Raw genomic sequence first — 25,491 nt, forward strand, 5'->3', positions numbered from 1 at the left:
AATTCGTGAGTCGTCCCCGGATAGCTGAATCGATAAGAGGATTGTCTGCGAAAGGCAAGGATGCGAGTTCGATTCCCGGTCTGGTAAACAGTCTTAATCCGCAAGGGAGCGCTTACTCCGCTGCAGAGTAAAAGGTTTATTCTAAAAGTAAACAATCTCTCAGATTCTACGCGATGCCAACGCTTCGTTTTGTCGGAAAGCTGGACCAGTTTTGAGGCTAGCAGACCGGAGCGCCAGCGAGCTGCGCGCCTGTGCGTCTTCTGGAGCCGCTGCTGGTCTGCTCGGCTATGCCGGTGCGGCCGTGGCGGCGGCGGCGGCGGCTCGCCGGCGTTTCTTCTCTCGGCTGCCGACAGCGAAATATCGCCGCCGTGGCCGGCGGCCGGTGCGATGACCCGGCGCGTCATTACCGCGCTATTAGGACGCCGTCGCGGCGGGGGGCGCCGGCATTCAGCCGCCACTGACTAATGGCCGTCATCAGACCTACCCCCCTCCTCCCCCCCCCCCCCTCCACCAACTGCGCCGACTTGGTGGCCAGTCGGCGAGTCTCCAGTCCGCCTCTAGAGCAGAAAGCGCTCCTGGTTGTTTTGGCAGGGCGTGGGACACAACATGAAAATAAAACTTCAGCAGTGTTTCGACCGTAAATATGTGAGTCATTACTGACCCTGCGACTCATCTTAGAAGACACACTGAACTAAGAAAAAGTGCGTTTATAGCATTTGTATATTCCTTGAAAGTTTTTCAAAATCAAATGTTTTTTATTCCAGTCTTTGATTACAGTATCAATTCTTTTGTCGATGACCGGTTTCAGTCCGTAATGACCATCCTCAGATCTACAATATACAAATATATACACCTAGTGAGCAGTGTGTCTTTCAACACAATACAGCAATACGTATCACAATATACTATCATACAACCAGGTAAATGTACAGGTAAAATACGGTAAAACGTACCTTTTCTACACCATGTCCTAAAGTGATAAGGCCATAATGGCATCGTCAAAACATATAATCAGCACAGCATCGTCATATAGATCTAAAATAAGGTGTAGAATAGGCCACATCGTCCACACAAATGGCTACTGAATTACAGTAGCTACCAGAAATCTGTTTGCCTACATCCTACGTACATGTCGATACTGTGGGCTTGGATGTAGTCATCGTTTACGCAAAAAACACAATCTGATAAAAACACATTAGGTAAAATACATCTAGCAGACGTTTAAATATTGATAACTATCATACAAACCAATTGTGATACATTAAGAGACGAATACAGTTACCCATATAAAATTATTAAAAGGAAATATATGAAGAGAATAGGTCCGAGCCTTTTATGGTGAATTTACGGTCAAAAATTGATATACCTAATACATTGCCTGTACCAACCTATAAATTACCTATGAAAGATAAAATGTCTATAAGTCAGCTGAGAAAAGACAGATCAATGATCAGCGCCCTCAGCTGGGTCGGCCACCAGAATGTTAAGTAGGCGCGCACCGACCGTAAGAACCTAACCACTAGAGGGCTTTACATACATCGAGATATGTCACCCACAGAAAACGGTTAAACAACATATTAACAGTCAATAAATAAAGTTATACAGTCTGGCCATACATTTCATCAATAGCTAGGACATGATCAGTTACAGGATTAATGTATGGAAGTAAGGCAAATGCCTACAGTTCTCGATATAAACCATCAAGCAAGGCTAGGTATAAATACGCGAGGCCAGCCCTCATTTGGTTATCGTCGTACAGTCACTAGCAGTGGCCTGTTCTCGTCCAGCCTTTTTTTTTTTTTTTCTCCGCCATAGGGTTGGCGTATTGCTGCATCCCTCCTCTCTACTTCCACCGTCGGAGGGGGGGCACGGAACTTAAAGTTATATCGCCACACCTTCAACGTGCTATACTCGGCTGTTATTTGGCTGTTGCTTTGAGTTCTCTCTCACTTGTCCACCGAGACAGTTGGACCGGATCTGAACCAGTGACGCTGTGTATTTGTAACCTGCCACAAGAAAAAAAAAAAATGGTTATCGTAGTACGTTATCAAACAAAGCAAAGTAGCCGCTGTTCACAAAATTGCTTTGTCCATTGAGTACCCTAGTGGGCTCATGCTTTTTGGCCTTGTAAATCTCGAACTCCTCCAACAAGTCAAGAACGCGACACTTCTCTGCCCTGTGTAGAATACACATACAACTCTCAATATTGCCTACAGTGTAGCCCGTTTCTGCCAAATGCATTCCCAAAATGTTGACTGGCCCACACTTTTAACGTTGTTTACAACATGTACGCAAACCACACCGCAGTTGTAGTAGTCCAAGGGCACGAAAGGCGAGCCGTAGTTAAGAAGGAAGTGAGACACAGTTCTATTCTGGCACCGATGTTATTCAATATGTACAATGAGCAAGCACCAAAGGAAACCAAAGAACATTTAGAAAGAGACTTACAGGTCAAGGACAAGAGACAAAAACTTTGATGTCTCAAAAGAACATTGTAATGACAGCAAAGCTGTATGAAATGAAATGAAAAGAGGACGTGAGGGCTGTAGTAGGGAAGGCGAATGGTTGACTTCGGTTTATTCGGACGATAGTAGGAAATTGTGGTTCATCTGCAAAGGAGACCGTTTACAAATGCGACCCATTCTTGAGTACTGTTCGAGGCTTGGGATCCCCACAGGTCAGATTAGAAGGAAACATCGAAGCAATTCAGAGGCGAACTGCTAGATTGGTTACCGGTAGATTCGATGAACACGCAAGCACTATGGATATGTTATCTGAACTCAAATGGGGTCCCTGGAGGGAAACACTGTTGAGAAAATTTAGAGAGCCGGTATTTGAAGCTGACCGCAGAACAGTTCTACTTTCATCAATGTACTTTCCGCTTAAGGACCACATACATTAAATAAGAGAAATTAGGGATCGTACAAAGGCATATAGACAGTCGTTTCTCCCTAGCTCTCTTTGCGAGCGGAGCGGGGAAGAAAACGACTACAAGTGGTACAAGGTACCCTTCGCCATGCACCATGAGATGGCTAGCGGGGTGTATATGTAGCTGTAGATGTAGAAAGGACTTGAATGAACAGTTGAACTGAATGGATACTGTGTTGAACAGAGATTATAAGATAAGCGTAAAGAAATAACATAACGATAAGAGAATGTAGCCCAATTAAAAAAGCCGATGCTGAGGAAAGTAGATTACGAAAAGAAGCTGAAGTAGCAGATGAGTTTTGCTACTTGGGCGTGAAGCGTTCCTCCCCCTCTCTCTGAGATATTTCAATAAAAAAGTTTCTCAGTAAGAGAGGATACTATGAATACTAAGAAATTTTTGCATAAGTCGAATATCGCAACGAGAAAGAGAAAGCTCCAATGACGATGAATAAAAATTGGTTTCTTTTTAAAAGAAAATGTTGTAAAATCCTATATTATTATAAGTCAGCATTCATTTATGTTATTCGACATCAGACAGAAAAAAGGCACAGATCTGTGGAAGAAAAAATAATGTTGATAGCTTGTTTCATTCATATTTCTCTCACATATTCAACTGCTTGATACATATATTCTGTTTACAAAAACATGCACTGTTTTATGGCCCCCTTGAATGCTTGAAGTTGTGGGATGAACAGACTACACACTATGAGCATTAACTTCAAGCACTCAACCACATAATAATTCGTTTTAAGATTCAACATAAGGCTCCATCATAACCATTTTTGTGAAAATTCGTAAGTTGCACACAGGATGAAAAAATATTTTAGACAGTTCTTGTTATTACCAAGTTACGTTGATAATTATATTCCTTTTTACTATAGATTTTACTGAGTGCTGTATTACTATGTGTGATGGTATTGTTGCTAGTTTTATTACAGTTGTCCGCCCCCGGTAGCTGAATGGTCAGCGTGACGGATTGTCAGCCCTTTGGGCCCGGGTTAGATTCCCGGCTGGGTTGCCGAAGTGGCGTAAAATTGAAAGACCGGCACCCGGCGAACGGTCTGTCCGACGGGGGGTCCAAGCCATATGATTAAATTAAAATTGAAGAAAAAGATTAGTGACGTTTATAGTTCATTTCCTTTCCATTCAGGTGCAGCTGACAGAAAAAGAGCCTAAAAAACCGCATCGAGGTACGAAATTCTCATCTTTGCTTCAGTTTATGTGAAAGTTCTGGTTCATTTCAGTAATGGAGGAATAATTTATGTCGTTAACATTTATAATGAATTTTTTATAGCTCATAGTTGTTGTTTTAATCATTTGAATAGGTGTATAAGCGGTAGCACGGATTTTAAGTGTTGTCAGAATTTCACAAAACATGAGTTTATCTCACATGACACATGCTGTTCACTTCAATATGCGTTAAAGATTTTTGATTGAAGCTATGTCTGTTATTGGTGATGAGAACATGTCTCGTTCTAAGATTTTTACTCATACATGACTCTATACAAAACAAAGTATACTTTAAGTCATCTGGAGGATGGCGGCAGAGTTAACATGACGTTGGAGTAAAGCGAAGCCCGTCGGGCCACATCCAACATCACACGGTCAATGAATCCGGTGTTCCTAGAGAGGCCGCCAACAACGCCGGCTCTGAGTTCAGCAGGATTATCCGAATGTCACGCGAATCAGTGTTTCCATGGCAGTTCACAGTCATACATATCCATACAGCTCATCAAGGGTATCATGAAACAGGTTAAAAGACAGTATCACTGATACGAAAAATGTGATATATACTTTACGGCCTTGGAAAGCACCCTGATAACTGCATTTATTTCGTCAGAAGTCTTAGTTAGTTTCTGTGTACTGGCATGATTAACGCTATCTGTAGGCTACGGAAACTTATACTTTTCACTGACTTCGTGTTGGCATTCCCGTTTCTGCCGCAACCAGAACATTGCTTCAACTAAATAGTTTCTGTTGATACGCAACAAAGAACTCGAATTTCCGATATTTGTATTTACAGAGGTGTCTACCACAAGCACTGAATGAGCATCTTTGTAGTTCACTGAACATTTTAAAAGTGTTACACGTTACACCAGCATTACAACAAGTGACAAGAACACTGCCTACTACAAATACTATTGCAGGCTGCCAGTATGACAGGCAGTTTGTTGTTGCAGTAGTGTGGATTCACTCAGGACTGAAGGGGTTTATGGATACATTACACGACTAAACCCCGTATCCAGTTCCGGCAGAGGGAAGTACCAATTCATCATCTATTGTGCGCCTTCAGATTTTCTGACATGTTTTTGTTTTGATAGCCTTACAGTGTCACTCTCGTGTGTGTCTTGAATTTCTTTCCCGAATAGAACTGCGCTTTACACGAAATAACCCAATTAACATCGTGGTTTTGTTCTCATGTAGATTTACATATGAATGTATATAGCCTATATTTAAATTCCCACAGATTGTGGAAATCGTGACCGCTACGGTCGCAGGTTCGAATCCTGCCTCGGGCATGGATGTGTGTGATATCCTTAGGTTGGTTAGGTTTAAGTAGTTCTAAGTTCTAGGGGACTGATGACCTCAGATGTTAAGTCCCATAGTGCTCAGAGCCATTTGAACCATTGTGGATACCTTTTATAATACAAGAGGTAAACAACATTCGGAATGCTTTTCTCAGCGCCGTTCAAGTGTTGCAGTAAACAATTCAATTACTGTTACGACCGTGACTTTGTAGTATCCACATATTAAGAAATAAAAGAATTACTTAATTACTAGGATGAAAAATATTGGTTGCTCAGTTTGACGTAATGAAACAAAACTACAAAATATATTTCGTAGATAATTATACATTAAAATCTTCTTGTCCTACAAGTATTTTACAGTAACATACTTTCTGTTCTGTTTTACAGCTATGGCTTGTTGATTCAACAACGAAACTATCATTTCCAATATATACACTTAATTACACAAATACACATTTTATCCATTTTCTGTATATTAAGAACTTTTTGATTACACATCACCAGTTACATAGTTTACATGAAGCATCTATTACTTATGTGTGCGATATCTCATTTTTTTTTCCTTTTTCCGACAATTGGTCGCTACTTCTCCTCAAAAGATTCACGTGATGAAGGTATATTTACTAAGTTGCAAAACAGTGTCCGTTTCCAATAGCTGAATACAAGGGTATTTACACCCATTTATTTTATCCAAGTAAACTGCATGTCTACCACTTAGTAGCTTGGCTTAGGCAGAATATACATCAGTTGCACACAAATACATAAAGCTAGAAATTTCAGTCCACGTTCTTTTTACTTGTCTGTGTACAACAAATCTCTATTGTGTATGCTTTTTATATCCTTTTGATGGTATAGACCTTTCAATCGATTTGAATCTAGGTAAGCTATAAGATAGCATCCCTTAAGTGGGATTCTGACTATTGTGTAGAGGCCAGTATACAGTAACTACCACTTCTCGTTTTTTCTTTGTAAAAGTGAAGGTTTAGTCTGTGATCCGAGCTGTATCTTTTCACCTACCTTGAAACTTAAAATGCGACCTGATCTTTTATCATATACTGACTTCCGTAAGTGGGCTGCAGATGTCAGTAAAATTAATGTCTGGAGCATCTTTTCTTCTCTTGTCACATCACCATCAGGCATGTGGGGAAGAGGGTCTTTCCAATCATTCCTCTCATGGGTACCTATCATAACTTCAGCTGGAGTGTGTCAGATGGAAACGTGTAACAAGTTTTTTACAATTTATTCAAACGGAGTAGCAGATTCAATCCACTTGGTCTGTCAAAAAAAAATGTTCAAATGTGTGTCAAATCTTATGGGACTTAAAACTGCTAAGGTCATCAGTCCCTAAGCTTACACGCTACTTAACCTAAATTATCCTTAGGACAAACACACACACCCATGCCCGAGGGAGGACACGAACCTCCGCCGGGTTCAGCCGCACAGTCCGTGACTGCAGCGCCTTAGACCTTGGTCTGTCGATGTGGTTTGTACGTTCTTAGTAAACAGCTAAATTCTCTGAATACCCTGACTGTCTGGTTTGATTCGAAGGAATTTCTAAATCAATGTTTGTTCAATGTTTTGTTCATGCAAAACTTATTTCTATATTCTAGACACAAAATAAGATGCGTTATCGGAAAGCATTGCGTCAGGTTTACCAAATCTTGTAAAATAATCACCTTTCATTCTTTTGATTCTAGGACTTGCATTTGTGGATTTGGTAGCATATAGTGCGACATACTTTGTGAACAAGTCATCATGAGAAGCTAGGTATCTGATGACTCCCGATACTTGGGGCAGGGGTCCATCACGACAACGGACAAAATTTCTCCTGCTTTAGATGTTAGAAGTGAAAAAAAATGGCTCTGAGCACTATGGGACTTAACATCTTAGGTCATCAGTCCCCTAGAACTTAGAACTAGTTAAACCTAACTAACCTAAGGACATCACACACATCCATGCCCGAGGCAGGATTCGAACCTGCGACCGTAGCAGTCGCGCGGTTCCGGACTGCGCGCCTAGAACCGCGAGACCACCGCGGCCGGCGTTAGAAGTGAATGTAACTGTATTTTGTTAGAGATATTGAAGTTTAGCCTGTTCAGAATGAGACGATCTAGATATACAGAATGCATACACACCATAATTGTCAGTCAGTCGTTCGTCGATGAAATAATACATTACTGTGATTTTTAAATATGGTACCGTTTTGTGGTGTAGCTGTTGTGACAGAAGTCGTTTGACCTTTCTCCACCTTTGGTCCCATCATGTATCCTTTTCACATCCTGAGACATTTCCAAGACATAATGCTTATGCATCAGATCTTTGATGTGTACAATTTCAAAATCGTAGTCTTGTAAAGAAAGACACCATCTAGCTAATCTCGGGTGCTATAGTTTATAGGTCAACACGTAGCTTAATACTCGATGATCACAAAAGACTTTTAGTATCTTGCCGTAGATAAAGTAATGTACTTTTTAAACGAACACACAACGGCCTGTGCTTCCAGTTCCATTGCTGACTAAGTCCTTTTACACACTATAACACCCTACTAATGAAGCTGATAATTTTCAGTTCTTTTTTACATCTTTCTCTATAATTCTGAATAAGCAAGCACCCAAATCAGAGCATGATGCAGCCAAGGCAGTAAGAAAATCTTTCCCCATATCAGGAGGGTACAAAATTACAGAAGCAACTAAAGCATCTTTTATTTTATCAAAGTCCTCCTGACAATGAGCTGACATAACCAGCTAACATTCTTTTGTAACAGGTAAGGCAACACATTGCTATTTAATAGTTGATTGGGAAAGATACAAGCCCTAGAAATGCATTCAGTTGTTTTCTCAAGTTAGGGGGAAGAATATTTTCTGTGGCCTCTACTTTTAAATTTATTTACTTATTTATTTGTATCACGTGTGATTCCACCAGGTAAAAAACCTGCCCGAGAAACTTAATTTTGTCTTTAGCAAACTTTGTCTTAAATTGGCTCTTGTTGTTGTGGTCTTCAGTCCTGAGACTGGTTTGATGCAGCTCTCCATGCTACTCTATAATGTGCAAGCTTCTTCATCTCCCGGTACCTACTGCAATCTACATCCTTCTGAATCTGCTTAGTGTATTCATCTCTTGGTCTCCCTCTACGATTTTTACCCTCCACGCTGCCCTCCAATGCTAAATTTGTGATCCCTTGATGCCTCAAAACATGTCCTACCAACCGATCCCTTCTTCTAGTCAAGCTGTGCCACAAACTTCTCTTCTCCCCAATCCTATTCAATACCTCCTCATTAGTTACGTGATCTACCCACCTTATCTTCAGCATTCTTCTGTAGCACCACATTTCGAAAGCTTCTATTCTCTTCTTGTCCAAACTAGTTATCGTCCATGTTTCACTTCCATACATGGCTACACTCCATACAAATACTTTCAGAAACGACTTCCTGACACTTAAATCTATACTCGATGTTAACAAATTTCTCTTCTTCAGAAACGATTTCCTTGCCATTGCCAGTCTACATTTTATATCCTCTCTACTTCGACCATCATCAGTTATTTTACTCCCTAAATAGCAAAACTCCTTTACTACTTTAAGTGTCTCATTTCCTAATCTAATTCCCTCAGCATCACCCGATTTAATATGACTACATTCCATTATCCTCGTTTTGCTTTTGTTGATGTTCATCTTATATCCTCCTTTCAAGACACTCTCCATTCCATTCAACTGCTGTTCCAAGTCCTTTGCTGTCTCTGACAGAATTACAATGTCATCGGCGAACCTCAAAGTTTTTACTTCTTCTCCATGAATTTTAATACCTACTCCGAATTTTTCTTTTGTTTCCTTTACTGCTTGCTCAATATACAGATTGAATAACATCGGGGAGAGGCTACAACCCTGTCTTACTCCCTTCCCAACCACTGCTTCCCTTTCATGTCCCTCGACTCTTATAACTGCCATCTGGTTTCTGTACAAATTGTAAATAGCCTTTCGCTCCCTGTATTTTACCCCTGCCACCTTTAGAATTTGAAAGAGAGTATTCCAATCAACATTGTCAAAAGCTTTCTCTAAGTCTACAAATGCTAGAAACGTAGGTTTACCTTTTCTTAATCTTTCTTCTAAGATAAGTCGTAAGGTTAGTATTGCCTCACGTGTTCCAACATTTCTACGGAATCCAAACTGATCTTCCCCGAGGTCCGCTTCTACCAGTTTTTCCATTCGTCTGTAAAGAATTCGCGTTAGTATTTTGCAGCTGTTACTTATTAAACTGATAGTTCGGTAATTTTCACATCTGTCAACACCTGCTTTCTTTGGGATTGGAATTATTATATTCTTCTTGAAGTCTGAGGGTATTTTGCCTGTCTCATACATCTTGCTCACCAGATGGTAGAGTTTTGTCATGACTGGCTCTCCCAAGGCCATCAGTAGTTCTAATGGAATGTTGTCTACTCCCAGGGCCTTGTTTCGACTCAGGTCTTTCAGTGCTCTGTCAAACTCTTCACGCAGTATCTTATCTCCCATTTCGTCTTCATCTACATCCTCTTCCATTTCCATAATATTGTCCTCAAGTACATCGCCCTTGTATAAACCCTCTATATACTCTTTCCACCTTTCTGCCTTCCCTTCTTTGCTTAGAACTGGGTTGCCATCTGAGCTCTTGATATTCATGCAAGTGGTTCTCTTCTCTCCAAAGGTCTCTTTAATTTTCCGGTAGGCAGTATCTATCTTACCCCTAGTGAGACAGGCCTCTACATCCTTACATTTGTCCTCTAGCCATCCCTGCTTAGCCATTTTGCACTTCCTGTCGATCTCATTTTTGAGACGTTTGTATTCCTTTTTGCCTGCTTCATTTACTGCATTTTTATATTTTCTCCTTTCATCAATTAAATTCAATATTTCTTCTGTTACCCAAGGATTTCTATTAGCCCTCGTCTTTTTACCTACTTGATCGTCTGCTGCCTTCACTACTTCATCCCTCAAAGCTACCCATTCTTCTTCTACTGTATTTCTTTCCCCCATTCCTGTCAATTGTTCCCTTATGCTCTCCCTGAAACTCTGTACATCCTCTGGTTCTTTCAGTTTATCCAGGTCCCCATTGGCTCTTACCCCACTGTTTAAGAACTTCTTTAATACTTTTTCTAGCCAATCAGTATGCTCTTCCCACATCTAAGTGGCTATTAACAAGTCGTCTCCATAAAGTGTGACCTTGTCTAATATCTCTGGTTGAAAGTAGTATATCTAGAGGTGTTGTAAACGCTCTAGAGTTCACATTCAGACCAAGCAGTAATACTCTAAATTGGTATAATCCCCCTGCAAATATAATATTCTTACGTGATTCCTCTCTCAGAGGAACTTGCAGTAGGAAGATCTGAATTCAATAGTTGATAGATAGTTTCCACCATGAAATTTTTAGATGTTCTTCTAAGGCTTCTGGTCTGGTTTGTCAGGATACTATAAATTTATTAATAGACCTATCAACAATCGTCCTCCAGGCTTACCCACTGTTAATAACGAGCTACTATAGAAGGATAAAGATGTCTCAAGTATACCCCAATACAACATCTTTCAAAGTTGTTTCTTCACTATCTCTTTTCTGGCCCAGGAACGTGTCACCTGACAGTACACATATGGTATCGGTTGTTGAAAAGACATTGACACTCTTTAATAACAAATTTGCTAGTTCAGTTTTCTGTTACTCTGTTAAACATTCCAACTCTGTTGTCTTTAGCTGTATGTTGGTTAAATAACTCTGAATATCTTCTGAATTCTGTGATACTTGTGCATCATATGAAGGGACTGATCACAGCGAACACGCAGCACCTTAGTTTTTAACGTTTATACATTTACTTTTTCACAGTACCTGCCATGATGGATCTTAGTTCATATCAAACTCAGAACTATACTATTTCACGTACTACTAAATGGCATTTTCCAATCGAATCCATCCTAGCTTTCCTCACCGCAGGAAATCCATTGTGATTTAACAGTTCGAAGACAGGCGGTTGACTGCTAGGAACGTGCATTGTATCGCTCTGCCCTCAAATTCAACCTTCATCTGTGCCTGCATTTTCATGATTTGCCCCTTAGTACCAACAGCACCAGGGACTATGCAACTTTGAGCTGGTAATGTCTGTGTACGTGTCGTATTGCTTACCTTCTTAAAGAAGTTAGTCATTATCATTTTTGTGTTCGCACCTGTGTCAGTCACTACAGTTGTGGGAATTCTGTTTACTACAGCATTCACTGCTGCCTGAACTAGGTATTCATTCTGTTCTTTGCATGATTCAGCGTCATTACAAAGTTCTACACTAATGTCAACGTCTTCATTCAATCTCAACATATGAAATTATTCACGCGAACAAATGCCCCCATTCCACTTCGGCCGACCAGCTTAGGGAGTGCAATGTGGTCGGCTTATGTTAATAGCTGAGGGCCGGCCGATACAACTACACGTACTGCATGACTTTGCGGAGGTGCCTATTTAGGCAGAGCCCCTGAATTCAGCACAAGTACTATTATTATTTTGATTCGGTGGTGGGTTCCAAAAATTTGGTTGCCATTGTTTCCCATAGTATATCCACCACTTACCGGTGTTCCGGCTATTTATTGTTATTTCTCTGCCGCCAGTTGAAATGTGACGGACGTTGTGTATTTGCTTGTTTGCTATTATTTTCACATCTGGCACGCAGCGCTATACTGTTACTACATGGTTCACTGGGGCGGACATGATTGTTGCTACTGCCATTGGAGTCCTCCACTGTTGCCACCATTATTCCTAGATTCTTCCTGGATTAAATATATCAAGTTGAGGAATGAAGAAAGTTTTCCATGTTGTTGTCTGGAACATTAATTAGCTTTTTACGTACACTGAGAGGCAACATGGCCTTCAATATAGACTTTGAAAAGACCCACTATATGCAGTTCAGAACCTGTAAGAGATTTCCTTCCAGCATGTGCAGATCTAAGAGGTTGACAGTGTTAAATTTCTGCGACTACAACTCGATAAGAAATTCAGTTGGGAAGGGCATACCACAGAATTACTGAAGCGCCTAAATAAGTCTGTATTTGCACCGAGAATGATGTCAGATGTAGGAGACATAAGTACAAGAAACTTCAATACTTTGCTTACTTTCATTCTATTATGTTACACGGGATCATATTCTGGGGTAACTCATGAAACCGAGAAAAAGTTTTTATCGTGTAATAAGAATTATTTGTGATGTAACTTCAAGAAAATCATGTAGAAACCTGTTCAAGAATCTTTGTATTCTAACCGCTGCTTCTCAGTATATTTATTCCTAGATAAAATTTGTTGAAAGTAGTATATCTCTGTTTCCAACCAATAGCTCAATACATAGTATCAATACTAGGAATAAGAACAATCTACACAAAGACCTAAATCACTTACCTTAGTCCAAATAGGGGTCCAATATTCAGGAACACACATTTTAAATAAATTGTCAGCAACCGTTAAAAACTTGGTTTCACATAAAGCACTGTTTAAACAGAGTTTGAAAGATAGGCAACTCCATGTACTCTCTACTCTATAGCTGAAAATCTTAATAGGTACTGTTAGACCAGCTGAAGTAAAAATGTCTGTCAGATTTCAGTTTTGACAGCACTTGTTCACAATTGTCAAGCTTAGGTATTTTGTGCATGATAAATTTATTAAAAGTGCATAACAATGTTTCTTTCTGACACTGTATTTATTCTTTAAATATTACCAGTTCCAGTTTACTGTAATGTTTTTCACCTATTTTCACAATCTCCTGACTAATCATTGTATTCGAATGTTTCATGTTTTTTATGTTATTCTTTGGGATGGTAAGTTCCTGTGGGACCAAACTGCTGAGGTCATCGGTCCCTAGGCTTACACACCACTTTATCTAACTTAAACTTACTTACACACACACACACACACACACACACACATACCCGACGGAACACTCGAATCTCCGACGGCGGGAGCAGCGCAAACCGTGGCAAGGTACATTGCGCGACTAACGCGCGAGAATGTTCTTCATTCTGACGAGAATTATATCATTGTTGTGTCTATGGAACTAAAACTGAATGTAATCTAATCTCTAATCATATTTGTTATGGGGTAGCGTGATTTTGCAGTACACCTCTCAAAATACTTTCTCATACTGCCTTGCTTCAGGCTATAGATCTCAGGACTGAAAACGTCCTTTCTGAATCTTTCCTGCATGCATTGCCAGTAATTGGCAAGGAATGCTTTCTTGAACTCGTTAAATGTCTCACAATTTTCAGCTGCCTCAGTCACTGAATACGTATGCTGCGGCTAACTGAATCTTTTCCTTTTCATTCATGATTGCAGCAATAGTCCTTCTAAACGCCTTTATGAAAACAACATGGTGAGGGATTTCCTTTCTGGGTAGAAAACCTAGAACTGTCGATGTTTTAGAAGACTTTCCTTTAAAAATAATGTTGTCATAGCTAGGGCCACCCCCACTGAGTCAGTTGAATAGTCAGTGTACAGACTAGCTTGTCTGGTTCGTCAGCTCGGACCTTATTGTAAGGATTTGCCGTCCCACACAACTGACATGCATGAGTAGCCAAAGGAGATGCTTCCTGCAGAGCACTTGTGATTGCGGCTCCTTGGGACGCAGGTCAGCAGCTCCCTCTTTAATACAGGAGCAGTATTCGCAATTATAGGAGGTGTTATTCAATGATACCCACTATTCACAGGATTAACTATAAACAATACATGATTAAAATTCAGTTCACAATTATATTCATTGGCGTAAACTTAACATTCTTCCCTCAACACTTTTTAATGTGTCCTAACTCGTTTTGGCTGTTCGTACCTGCAGCGCCTGATTAAAGGATGCCTCTGGAGCCATTTACTGTGCAGCAGCATGTCAGCATGTGATTCTGTGTCATGTTTTGCGTTAGTCAAAGTTTCTTTCTCATATAAGTGTCGATTAAAATCCTCTACAAATCTCGTTCCCTTAGCTACAAGTCCGCCTTTAATTATGCACTCCTGTTTGATCGTCAGATCATTCAGTTGCTCAGACAGTTGCTTAGCATTGCCTTATAATGAGTCGTGCGCAGTTTTTAAAGTGCCGGTACCGGCCGTCAGCTACTTGACTGCTTTGGTTACTCCTTTGTGAGCGTATTTTAACTCTGATGCTTCTGGAGAAGACAGCGAGTGCGAGATGAACGCGATCAACCAGCAGAAATCCCAGTTATTCAACACGTCTTTTAACTCGGTTATCTCTTTGCGGATAGCACCAAAACTCTTAAATGTTCCTTTGGTACCTGATCAAAATTGGTCTTTAACCGTTCAGATTGTTCTTTTGAAACTCGTTCGAGAGTTGTATTGATGTGCACGGTGTGTTGTTTTACCAAGTACTGGAAACTATCACTGATCGTGGCTGCTAGTTTGTTAAGCAATTCCTTAAACTGGTCATGAGCTTCACCCATTTGCGGAATCTTCTCAGTAGACTCTGAATCCACATTTGATTCAATTTCTACATTGGCGGAACCTACGTGTTGCACTGTCAGATCGACAACATTGTTGCCATCAACATGCAACTCAGTCCCTACATTATCTATATTATCCATGTTTATCATCTTTCCAAATTTAGTCACTATACAGAGTAACAGAGATTACTGAAATCATTTATCTCACAGCACATCAAAAATTAATCCTACGTAATAGCGCACAGCAGCATTACCTTAACGCAAAATGGTTAGATGGTTGCCACTACATGAAAGATCACACAGACAATTTCCGTCCACTTTCTTTGTGCACTACATTATTTGGGCCATATCGAGTACGACTTTTCACAATAATGTTATTTCTGAATCGTGAACGTTTGCAAATAAAAAATCTGAAATATCTATACAAATGAACCATAACCTGTTTAAAGCAATGTCTGAAAAGTTGTAAGAACTCAAAATGTAGGCATATAACAATGGTGTCCTCACCTTATTGTGGTGCGTTGCAGCTTCCTTTGACGATAAACTTTGTGGCAAATCCAACACAAATTTCGTTTCTTCTATAATTTTTTTCAGGTTAGTATTTCTTGCTTTCATCCACACTCGGCAAACATTCATGCAACGGAAAAATAAGGTTTGTAGTCACACATAATTAAATTTTTATTTTTCAAGACCCACGTTGGGGCACATTTGAAACGTTCCTTCTCGTCTCTCTGAATTTCATTTCAATAAAAAAATTTCTCAGTAAGTAACAATAAGAAGGTGGTACGAATACTACAAATTTTGCATAATTCGAATATCTCTACGAGAAAGAGAAAGCTCCAGTGACAATAAATAAAAGTTAGTCCCTTTTTAGATAAAATGTTGTAAAAACCTGTATCATTATAAGTCAGCAATCAATTTTTGTAACAAAATGGTTCAAATGGCTCTGAGCACTATGCAACTTAACTTCTGAGATCATCAGTCGCCTAGACCTTAGAACTAATTAAACCTAACTAACCTAAGGACATCACACACATCCATGCCCGAGGCAGGATTCGAACCTGCGACCGCAGCGGTCGCTCGGCTCCAGACTGCAGCGCCTAGAACCGCACGGCCATTCCGGCCGGCAATTTTGTAACAATTCATCGTCAAAATTATATTATTGGCCTGTGGACATCAAACCACTGAGTAACTTGACGGCTTCCTTGTTCATTGGCAGTTGACCGATGCCCTGACAAAATTCTTAAGAAAAAATGTGCTCGAGAATAAGGAAACGATCGGCAAATAAATCTCAGGGTGGTTAGCGTCCGATCGTTATACCATCGAAAAATCTGTCCCCCGTTTCCACTATTAATTATTATTATTACAAAGGAGTCCACCCCCGGTAGCTGAGAGACCAGCGCGACAGAATGTCAGTCCTAAGGGCCCGGGTTCGATTCCCGGCTGGGTCGGAGATTTTCTGCGCTCAGGGACTGGGTGTTGTCCTAATCATCATCATTTCATTCCCATCGACGCGCAAGTCGCCGAAGTAGCGTCAAATCAAAATACTTGCACCATGCGAACGGTCTACCCGACGGGAGGCTCTAGTCATACGACATTTACATTTTTATTACACAGGAAATGAAGAAAGTAAAGTGTTTTTAAATACATACAATATGTATTAAGATTATATTGTAATTTATTTCGGTCTAGGAATAGGCAGTGCCACTTAAATGTTCGCAACTCGTCTTCAGAAAAAGAAGGCGCTAGAATGCGGAACAAAATATTGAAGACATATAGCGTCATTCATCAAAAAAATTGATAGTGTCACTGGTGAATACTTCTAGAAGTATCTTTCATTAATTACAGTCTTTGGCCACGTTAATACGAAAATTAGTGCTTTGATTTGACAATACAATATATCGGAATGAATGTACAGTCTCTCTCTCTCTGTTTGTCTCTTTCTCTCTCTACATTAGTACATACATATAAACAAACACGTGATGTTTTAGGCAGCAGAGTAAGTGACGATGGTAGAAGAAGGAAGGATATGAAACGTCAAATGACAAAAATGACTATTTGTAAAAAAAGAAAAATTATTAGTACGTAATATGAAGTAACTAGAAAAGTATTCTGAAGATAATTGTCTGGAGTGTAGCCTTTTACGGAATTGAAATGTGAACGACAAACAGCCAGACTAGATGAGAATAGGCCAACGGGCTTGCCGCAGTCGTAGCTGCGATTCCTATCAGATTACCAAAGCGCTGTCAGGCTGGGCTAGGCACTTGGATGGGCGACCATCCGGTTTGCCGAGCGCTGTTGGCAAGCGGGGTGCACTCAGTCCTTGTGAGGCAAACAGAGGAGATACTTGATTGAGAAGTAGCGGCTCCGGTCTCGTAAACTGACATACGGCCGGGAGAGCGGTGTGCTGACCACATGGCCCTCCATATCCGCATCCAGTAACGCCTGTGAGCTGAGGATGAGACGGCGGCAAGTAGGTACCGTTCGGCCATCATGGCTTGTTCCAGCGGAGTTCAGTTTTTTTAGATAAGAATAAAACCTTTACGAACTTGTGTTACAAAAGAGTGCTGAAGGTGACAGGGGTAGATAAGGTTTGTAATGAGGATCGGTTGATAGGATGCTTTGAAAGGCGTCAAGGAATGGTTAACTTTTCTGACGGAAGGAAGGGTTAAAAATCGTATAAGGAGACCAAGTCATGTCTACCCTAAGAAGGTTCAAACTGATGTGAAGGTTGCGGTAGTTATCTAAAGACAAGGTAGACTGGAGTGCAGAGTCGCATCAAACAAGTATTCGGACTGAAGACTACGACAACAAGAAGATACGTTTACGAGGGCGAAATTTTACGCAATATGTGCAAGCAGTGGTGTTGCCGTCAACAAGGTGGCATTGTGACTGCAATACACGACAGTATCGCCCTACCGCTCGGCAATATTGCTGATGAAAAGTGGTTTTCAATACGTTATTGCTGTATATCTCGGGTGAAGAACGTTTACTATGGCCAGGCCATACTTTTCCTTGTCGCAGCGTCAGTTCGCGAGGCAAAGTTTCGAAAGCAGCTTGCTTACTCAAAAGATTTCGTACATTTCGAACCCGATTAATCTTTTTATTGGTAACTATTTCGTGGTGGAAAACAGAATAAGGGGAGCCACACTCACTTCCACTACTTCACTGTCGTGCATTTAACGACACTACTGTAGCATGTGTAAACACTTATGGCTGTGGAAGGCACAGTCGCAGACATTGCCGGGCAAGAGTGACTGATAAGGTGACCGAAGATGTGGCTGCACTTTGTGCAACTGGCGATGTTGTAATGTACAATTTCGATGGTCCTTGTGAATGCACATATCATCTCAGATGCTCGCCAACGTAAACACTGATGCTTGTATAAATTTCAAAAACAGAGAAAAAACTTGAGACTGAAATAAAAGTATGCTGCAGATTACGTCTGCGTCTGTGCTCAGCAAACCATCTCTAGGTTCGTGGCGAAGGGCTCTAAGCTGTCTTCGCCAGTGTTCCAAACATGAAGGGTACGTAGAAAGAGTGACTGTTGGTCCTCATAAGGGCTCTTATTTCTCTGTTTTTCTAGCCGTCTTGTTTCCATGAGACGTAAATGGAGGAAGTAACATGTTGCCTGACTCGGCGTGGCACGTCCGCATTCGGAATTTTAACAGGAAAACTCTCTGTAACCTATATGCCTCTCTTGTAGCGTCTGTAACGGCAACTTGTTGAGAAAACCGGTAAGGGTATCTTGCTTGCTGAACAAACTTATTACGGTATGTGATTTTCTGCTTCGAATCTGCTCTCTTCTATTAAACCTATCTGGTAAGCATCCCAGACTGATGACCAATACTCAAGAATCGTTCGAACGAGTATTTTGTAAGCCATTTCTTCCGTAGATGAGTAACACTTTTGTGATTTCTCCAATCAGTCTCAGCCTGAGTTCTGCTTTTTCAGCTGTTAGTTTCATGTCATTGCACTTCAGGTCGCTCTGAACGCTTAGACCCACATATGTTTGGTTGCTTCCCACTTGTGTTTCGTTGTTACTGTTACCAGTAATTTATCGTGAAGAGTGAGATCGAACAGTAATAAGCCTTTCCTCCTGTTTATGAGCATTATGTTCATTTACGCTCCTGGCCGTTAAAACTTCAGGTACTTGAGAGCTGGTAAGCAAAAAGCGACGTCAAATTGGCAAGAAATGTACCTGTCTGAAAATGCAAATGATAAGCATTTCAGTGCCACACCACAAAGTACATGGGAGTAACAGCATCTGCATTCAGTATGCAGGGGGTAATGAGCATAAGTGCGGATACTTCTATTAATGACTGAGGACGGTTTGCTGAACAACATTACGTCGGTATTTACGTCATTTGTAACCTAATAATTATGGCTATTACAAGTCATGTGTTTTTAGGTTGTTAGAACCTCCAATTACATGTGGCAAGAGCAAGCCATTAATGTTTATTTTTCCGCTTGGCAGCAGCTCAGATGTTGTAATGTGGCTGCGTGGACGCAGTCTATACTGCCAGGTGTCATCCACTACATGGCCCATGTACGACCATGCAGAAAGCAGCAGGTCGCATATTTTTGGTGCGTTTGTGAGAAGACTGTTCGACGCAGAGGAAAAACAACCAACACACAGATGTGTGTAGATATTAATGTATCCCATATAAAAAAATCTGCACTTGTAGCAGTTTTACCATGTATATAAGGAAAGACTACGCAGCAGGTTCCTCAGTCAGCAGTTCCATTTTAATGTCGTTTGTTCGTGAGACGATCGAGTTGTTTCGTGCAAGAAGGAGAAAAATCTACCAGCACATGTCGAATTCGATAACCACATGATCGTCGTCTGCCAATATTGCAGTTTATCGTTCCAAGATATTGCTGCTCGCATTGTTCGAGCTCCTGTAACTGTCATGTGAAGAGTTCAGGTAGGCCATACCCAGTACCAAGCAGGAAGTCAATGGACCCATGCAGCTAGCACCCGAGAGGACTAACGTATTGTTTGGTATACTTTGAGTGAGGAAACAGACTTGTTTGCACAGAGACAAGTATCCATATGAATAGCGCAGTAAAGCCTACGACACGAAACACTGACAGCATGGCAACCATTGTTTCAGCTTGTTTGATGCAACAGCAGAGAGAAGTGTAAAAGCAGTGGTGCATCCAATGACAACATGGATCACAGTGGCACAGCATTGTCTTTTCAGAAAAATTGGAGTTTTGCATACAGCATCACAACGGACACATCCGTACGAGAAGGCTTTGAGGAGAACAAACGTTTCCAGGTTGCATTTGTCGTTGTCATGTGAGTCCAGTACCTGCTGTGGTGCTATGAGGTGCCATTGGTTGTACAACAATCACATCTCTTACCAACTGAGTGCATATAGCCATGAGATGCTGAGCCACTGGCATACTACGGCTCGCCTGCCTGTACGATTGATCATGATTGGTACAGAGTTTTAGCAGTATACAATGGAGTACCCATATTTGTCATCCAAACTTGGCTCATCTCGATGTCTAATTAGGTAAGACCCTTTCTTGCTACCAGATGTGGAATCTCTATGTACTAAATTTCGCACTGTTTGTACTTCCAAACCAACTGTGAATATATTAATTAATACATTCATTCTACTGCACTGTATACTCCTCAGTGATGAGAATGGGTATGAGGTGGCACCTGATTGGTTGACAGTTAAGTGGGGGTACCTCAGGGTTCAGTGCTGCTACCATTGCTGTTTCTTAGATGTACAAATGATGTGCCTTCTAATATATCAGATGACTCTAAAATATTTCTGTTTGCTGATGACACTAGCGTGGTAGTGAAAAGTACTGACTGCAACATAGACAGGGTATCAAATAGTAGAGTTCAAGATGCAAGTTCATGGCTTACGGAAAACAAATTGATGTTAAATCAGAGTAAGACTCACTTTGTGCAGTTTCTAATATGCAATTCAACTAAAATCGACGTTCTGACTACCCAGAATAGGGATATGATTAGTGAGTCTGGGAAATACAAATTCGTAATTGATCAGATGGTAAACTATCATGGAAAGCCGATGATCAGGAACCGTGTTCGAAAATTAACACTGTTATGTTTAACATTAGAACAATATCTGCAATGAGTGATAGTCGACCATGGAAATTAGACTGCTTTGCGTATTTTCATTCTCTTGTGACGTACGGCATTATATTCTGGTTTAAGTCTTCCTACACAAAAGGTGTTTTTTGTTTTTTTTTTTTTTGCGCAGGAACGAGCCATATGTGTTGTAAGTTCACGAACCTCTTAATCCTCCGCTATTCAGTTGTCTGGTAATTCTGACACTGCTCTGTCTCTATGAACTTTTTCACAAGAATTAGCAGCTTTCACTCATTTAACACCAGTCAGAAATCCAGTCTGCAATTGGGTCGTATCTCCTTGATCCTCATGCAGAAAACCATACAGTATTCTGCTGCATCCATTTTCAGTAAACTGCCAGAACAACAGAAAATCTTAGTAGTAATTCTGCCGTTGAAGAATTATCTCGCGGTTCACTCCTCCTGTTCTGTCGGGGAGTTCCTGTAAAATATTTCTACGTTATATTGCTGGCTACACTAATATAGAGGGTGTTTCAGGTGCCCCTACCCATGGGTTTTATGCAGCCTCCAGCGCCTTCAAAAACCACGCAAGAGATTTTCATATTCTCTCACATGCTATGCGAAAACTATTAATCCTACAGAAAAAATGAACAGGACCTTATTTGTAGGAAATTTAGTGTGGTTAAAATTTGTACTAGGATACGTTTTCGCTAGAAGCCGTAGTTTCCGAATTATCCACGAGAAACGTAGAAAAGTCACCTCCAAATGTGTTTTTCTTGATGAATTAGAAAACCACGGCCTCCATCGGAAATGTATCCCAGTACAAAATTAACTACATTAAATTTCCTACAAAAACTCCTATCCGTTTTTATAGGTCTAATAGTTTGTGTGTAGCGATAGAAAGAATATGATAGCCTGACACATAAAAAAACTTCCTGGCAGATTAAAACTGTGTGCCGGACTGAGACTCGAACTCGGGACCTTTGCCTTTCGCGGACAAGTGCTCTACCAACTGAGCTACCCAAGCACGACTCACGCCCCGTCCTCACAACTTTACTTCTGCCAGTACCTCGTCTCCTACCTTCCAAACTTTACAGAAGCTCTCCTGCGAACCTTGCAGAACTAGCACTCCTTAATGAAAGGATATTGCGGAGACATGACTTAGCCACAGCCTGGGGGATGTTTCCAGAATGAGATTTTCACTCTGCAGCGGAGTGTGCGCTGATATGAAACTTCCTGGCAGATTAAAACTGTGTGCCGAACCGAGACTCGAACTCAAAACCTTTGCCTTTCGCGGGCAAGTGCTCTACCGACTGAGCTACCCAAGCACGACTCACGCCCCGTCCTCACAGCTTTACTTCTGCCAGTACCTCGTCTCCTACCTTCCAAACTTTACAGAAGCTCTCCTGCGAACCATGCAGAACTAGCACTCCTGAAAGAAAGGATACTGCGGAAACATGGCTTAGCCACAGCCTGGGGGATGTTTCCAGAATGAGGTTTTCACTCTGCAGCGGAGTGTGCGCTGATATGATACTTCCTGGCAGATTAAAACTGTGTGCCGGACCGAGACTCGAACTCAAAACCTTTGCCTTTCGCGGGCAAGTGCTCTACCGACTGAGCTACCCAAGCACGACTCACGCCCCGTCCTCACAGCTTTACTTCTGCCAGTACCTCGTCTCCTACCTTCCAAACTTTACAGAAGCTCTCCTGCGAACCATGCAGAACTAGCACTCCTGAAAGAAAGGATACTGCGGAAACATGGCTTAGCCACAGCCTGGGGGATGTTTCCAGAATGAGGTTTTCACTCTGCAGCGGAGTGTGCGCTGATATGATACTTCCTGGCAGATTAAAACTGTGTGCCGGACCGAGACTCGAACTCGGGACCTTTGCCTTTCGCGGGCAAGTGCTCTACCACTTGCCCGCGAAAGGCAAAGGTCCCGAGTTCGAGTCTCGGTCCGGCACACAGTTTTAACCTGCCAGGAAGTTTCACATCAGCGCACACTCCACTGCAAATTGAAAATCTCATTCTGGGGCCTCACACATAGTTTTGAAGGTGTTGCGGGTTGCATAAAACCTATCGGTAGGCCAGCGGAATCTCCCTGTTCAGTCAGCAGCTCGTCTCGACATATGAGTCGTGTAAAATGTATTTTATTCGTTGTTATCTTTTATGATTTTAATTTCATGTAACCTGACTCGTTCCACGGTCACTGTCGTACGTAGCTAGACGCGTAAGGTAAGTAGAGAGAGACAAGTGGAACAGATGATGAGGAAGTGGTTGCCGGTGTTGCAGGGGACTACCTGAAGGACAAGTACGACGGCGCGACGGAGGTGCGCGTGACGCGGCGCGGCCGGCTGGCGGTGCGGGACCGGCGCTTCTCGCGGCCCACCTCCCACGACCTCGTCTACCTCGCCGAGTCGCCCGACTACTGCGAGCGCAACGACTCGCTGCGGCTGCCCGGTCAGTGCAACCACTCGCTGCAGCAACAGCCTCCCCTCCCCTCACCAGTCTTCCCGTCTGGCACTCCAGGTTTAAAAAAATAATTAGGTAACGGCACAAACATTATATTGCAGATGAAGTAGTACCTGTCTTGCAATGTCGGTCTCAGTGTACGAGCTGGCACCTTCGTCACAAAATGAATCCATTGGCAGATTTTGTCCAGGGTTGTTGAAATGGCAAGAAGTTGGAACATTATGGTGCTTTTACCTATTTTCTTCATTTACTTGTATATTGACACACAATGTATAACAACACCTTTCACATATACAGGCTGGTCCATTGATCGTCACCAGGCCAAACATCTCACGAAATAAGCGTCAAACGAAAAAACTACAAAGAACGAAACTTGTCTAGCTTAAAGAGGGAAACCATATGGCGCTATGGTTGACCCACTAGATGGCGCTGCCATACGTCAAACAGATACGAGGTGCGGCTAGAAAAAAACCGGACTGATGCTGGAAAAAACATTTATTTACAATTATTTACAATGTCATGTTATCTCCTTCAATGTACTCTCCTCCTCGGTCTCTACACCGCTCCATACGAATTTTCCACTGTTCATAGCAATGCTGCAGATCATTTTCGGTAAGTCCATACATTACTTCCGTCGCTTTTTCTTTTACTGCTTCAACTGTCTCAAATCTAGTTCCTTTCAAAGCTGACTTGACTTTAGGGAAAAGAAAAAAGTCACAGGGGGCCAAATCAGGTGAGTAGGGTGGATGATCTAAGATGGGAATGTTGTGTTTTGCCAAAAACGTCTTCACTGACAACGCACTGTGAGCTGGGGCATTGTCTTGGTGAAGGATCCATGACTTTTTTCTCCACAAATCGTTCCGTTTTCTCCGTACTCGCTCACGTAGGGTAGCCAGGACGCTAATGTAGTAATGCTGATTCACTGTTTGTCCCTCTGGTACCCAATCAATGTGCACAATCCCTTTGATGTCAAAAGAAACAATCATCATTGCCTTGAATTTCGATTTTGACATTCGTGCTTTTTTTGTCGTGGAGAACCAGGAGTTTTCCAATGCATCGATTGGCGTTTAGTTTCGGGATCGTAAGTAAAAAACCACGATTCATCGCAAGTAATAACATTTTGTAAGAAGGTGGGATCACTTTCAATGTTTTCCAGGATGTCATAACAAATCATTCTTCGGCGTTCCTTCTGTTCAATTGTGAGACACTTAGGAACCATTTTTGAACACACTTTGTTCATGTTGAAACTTTCATGAAGAATCTGCCTAACACTTTCCTTGTCAACTCCTGTTAACTCAGACACTGCTCTGATTGTTAAACGGCGATCTTGTCGAACAAGTTTACCGATTTTTTCCATGTTTGCATCAGTTTTTGCTGACAATGGTCTGCCAGTGCGAGTGTCATCACTGGTGTCTTCGCGGCCATCTTTAAATCGTTTAAACCACTCAAACACTTGTGTTCGCGATAAACAATCATCGCCGTACACTTGTTGTAACATTACAAACGTTTCACTTGCAGATTTTCCTAGTTTGAAACAAAATTTGATGTTAACACGCTGTTCTTTCTGTACTCTCAACATTTTCCGACGCACAGACAAAACGTCAACTACTTAAAACAGACGCCACGGGCAGACTGAGTGCAGGAGGCAGATGAAACTCGAGCAGTAGGCGGAGCGAGAGTCACGTGACAGGCCACGCGACTTTCAGCCTTATTGCATTCGTTTTATTGTTTCACCAGTACTAGTCCGGTTTTTTTCTAGCCACACCTCGTATCAACTGCGTTTTTTTAAATAGGAACCTCCATTTTTTATTACATATTCGTGTAGTACGTAAAGAAATATGAATGTTTTAGTTGGACAACTTTTTTCGCTTTGTGATAGATGGCGCTGTAATAGTCACAAACATATGGCTCACAATTTTAGACGAACAGTTGGTAACAGGTAGGTTTTTTTTTAAATTAAAATACAGAACGTAGGTACATTTGAACATTTTACTCCGGTTGTTCCAATGTGATACACGCACCTTTGTGAACTTATCATTTCTGAGAACGCATGCTTTTAC

General features: G+C 41.4%; 1 protein-coding gene across 1 annotated transcript in view; it reads left to right on the forward strand.

Moving 5' to 3' along the window:
• Positions 1 to 25,491, forward strand: part of LOC126263260 (protein Wnt-5b-like) — a 329,472-nt gene that overhangs the window by 269,999 nt on the left and 33,982 nt on the right. Inside the window, exon 6 of the mRNA XM_049960346.1 lies at positions 23,252 to 23,419. Coding sequence (XP_049816303.1) covers positions 23,252 to 23,419 — 168 coding nt within the window. The remainder of the gene's footprint in view (positions 1 to 23,251; positions 23,420 to 25,491) is intronic.

Source organism: Schistocerca nitens, chromosome 6 (assembly GCF_023898315.1).
Source record: "Schistocerca nitens isolate TAMUIC-IGC-003100 chromosome 6, iqSchNite1.1, whole genome shotgun sequence".
NCBI lineage: Eukaryota > Metazoa > Arthropoda > Insecta > Orthoptera > Acrididae > Schistocerca > Schistocerca nitens.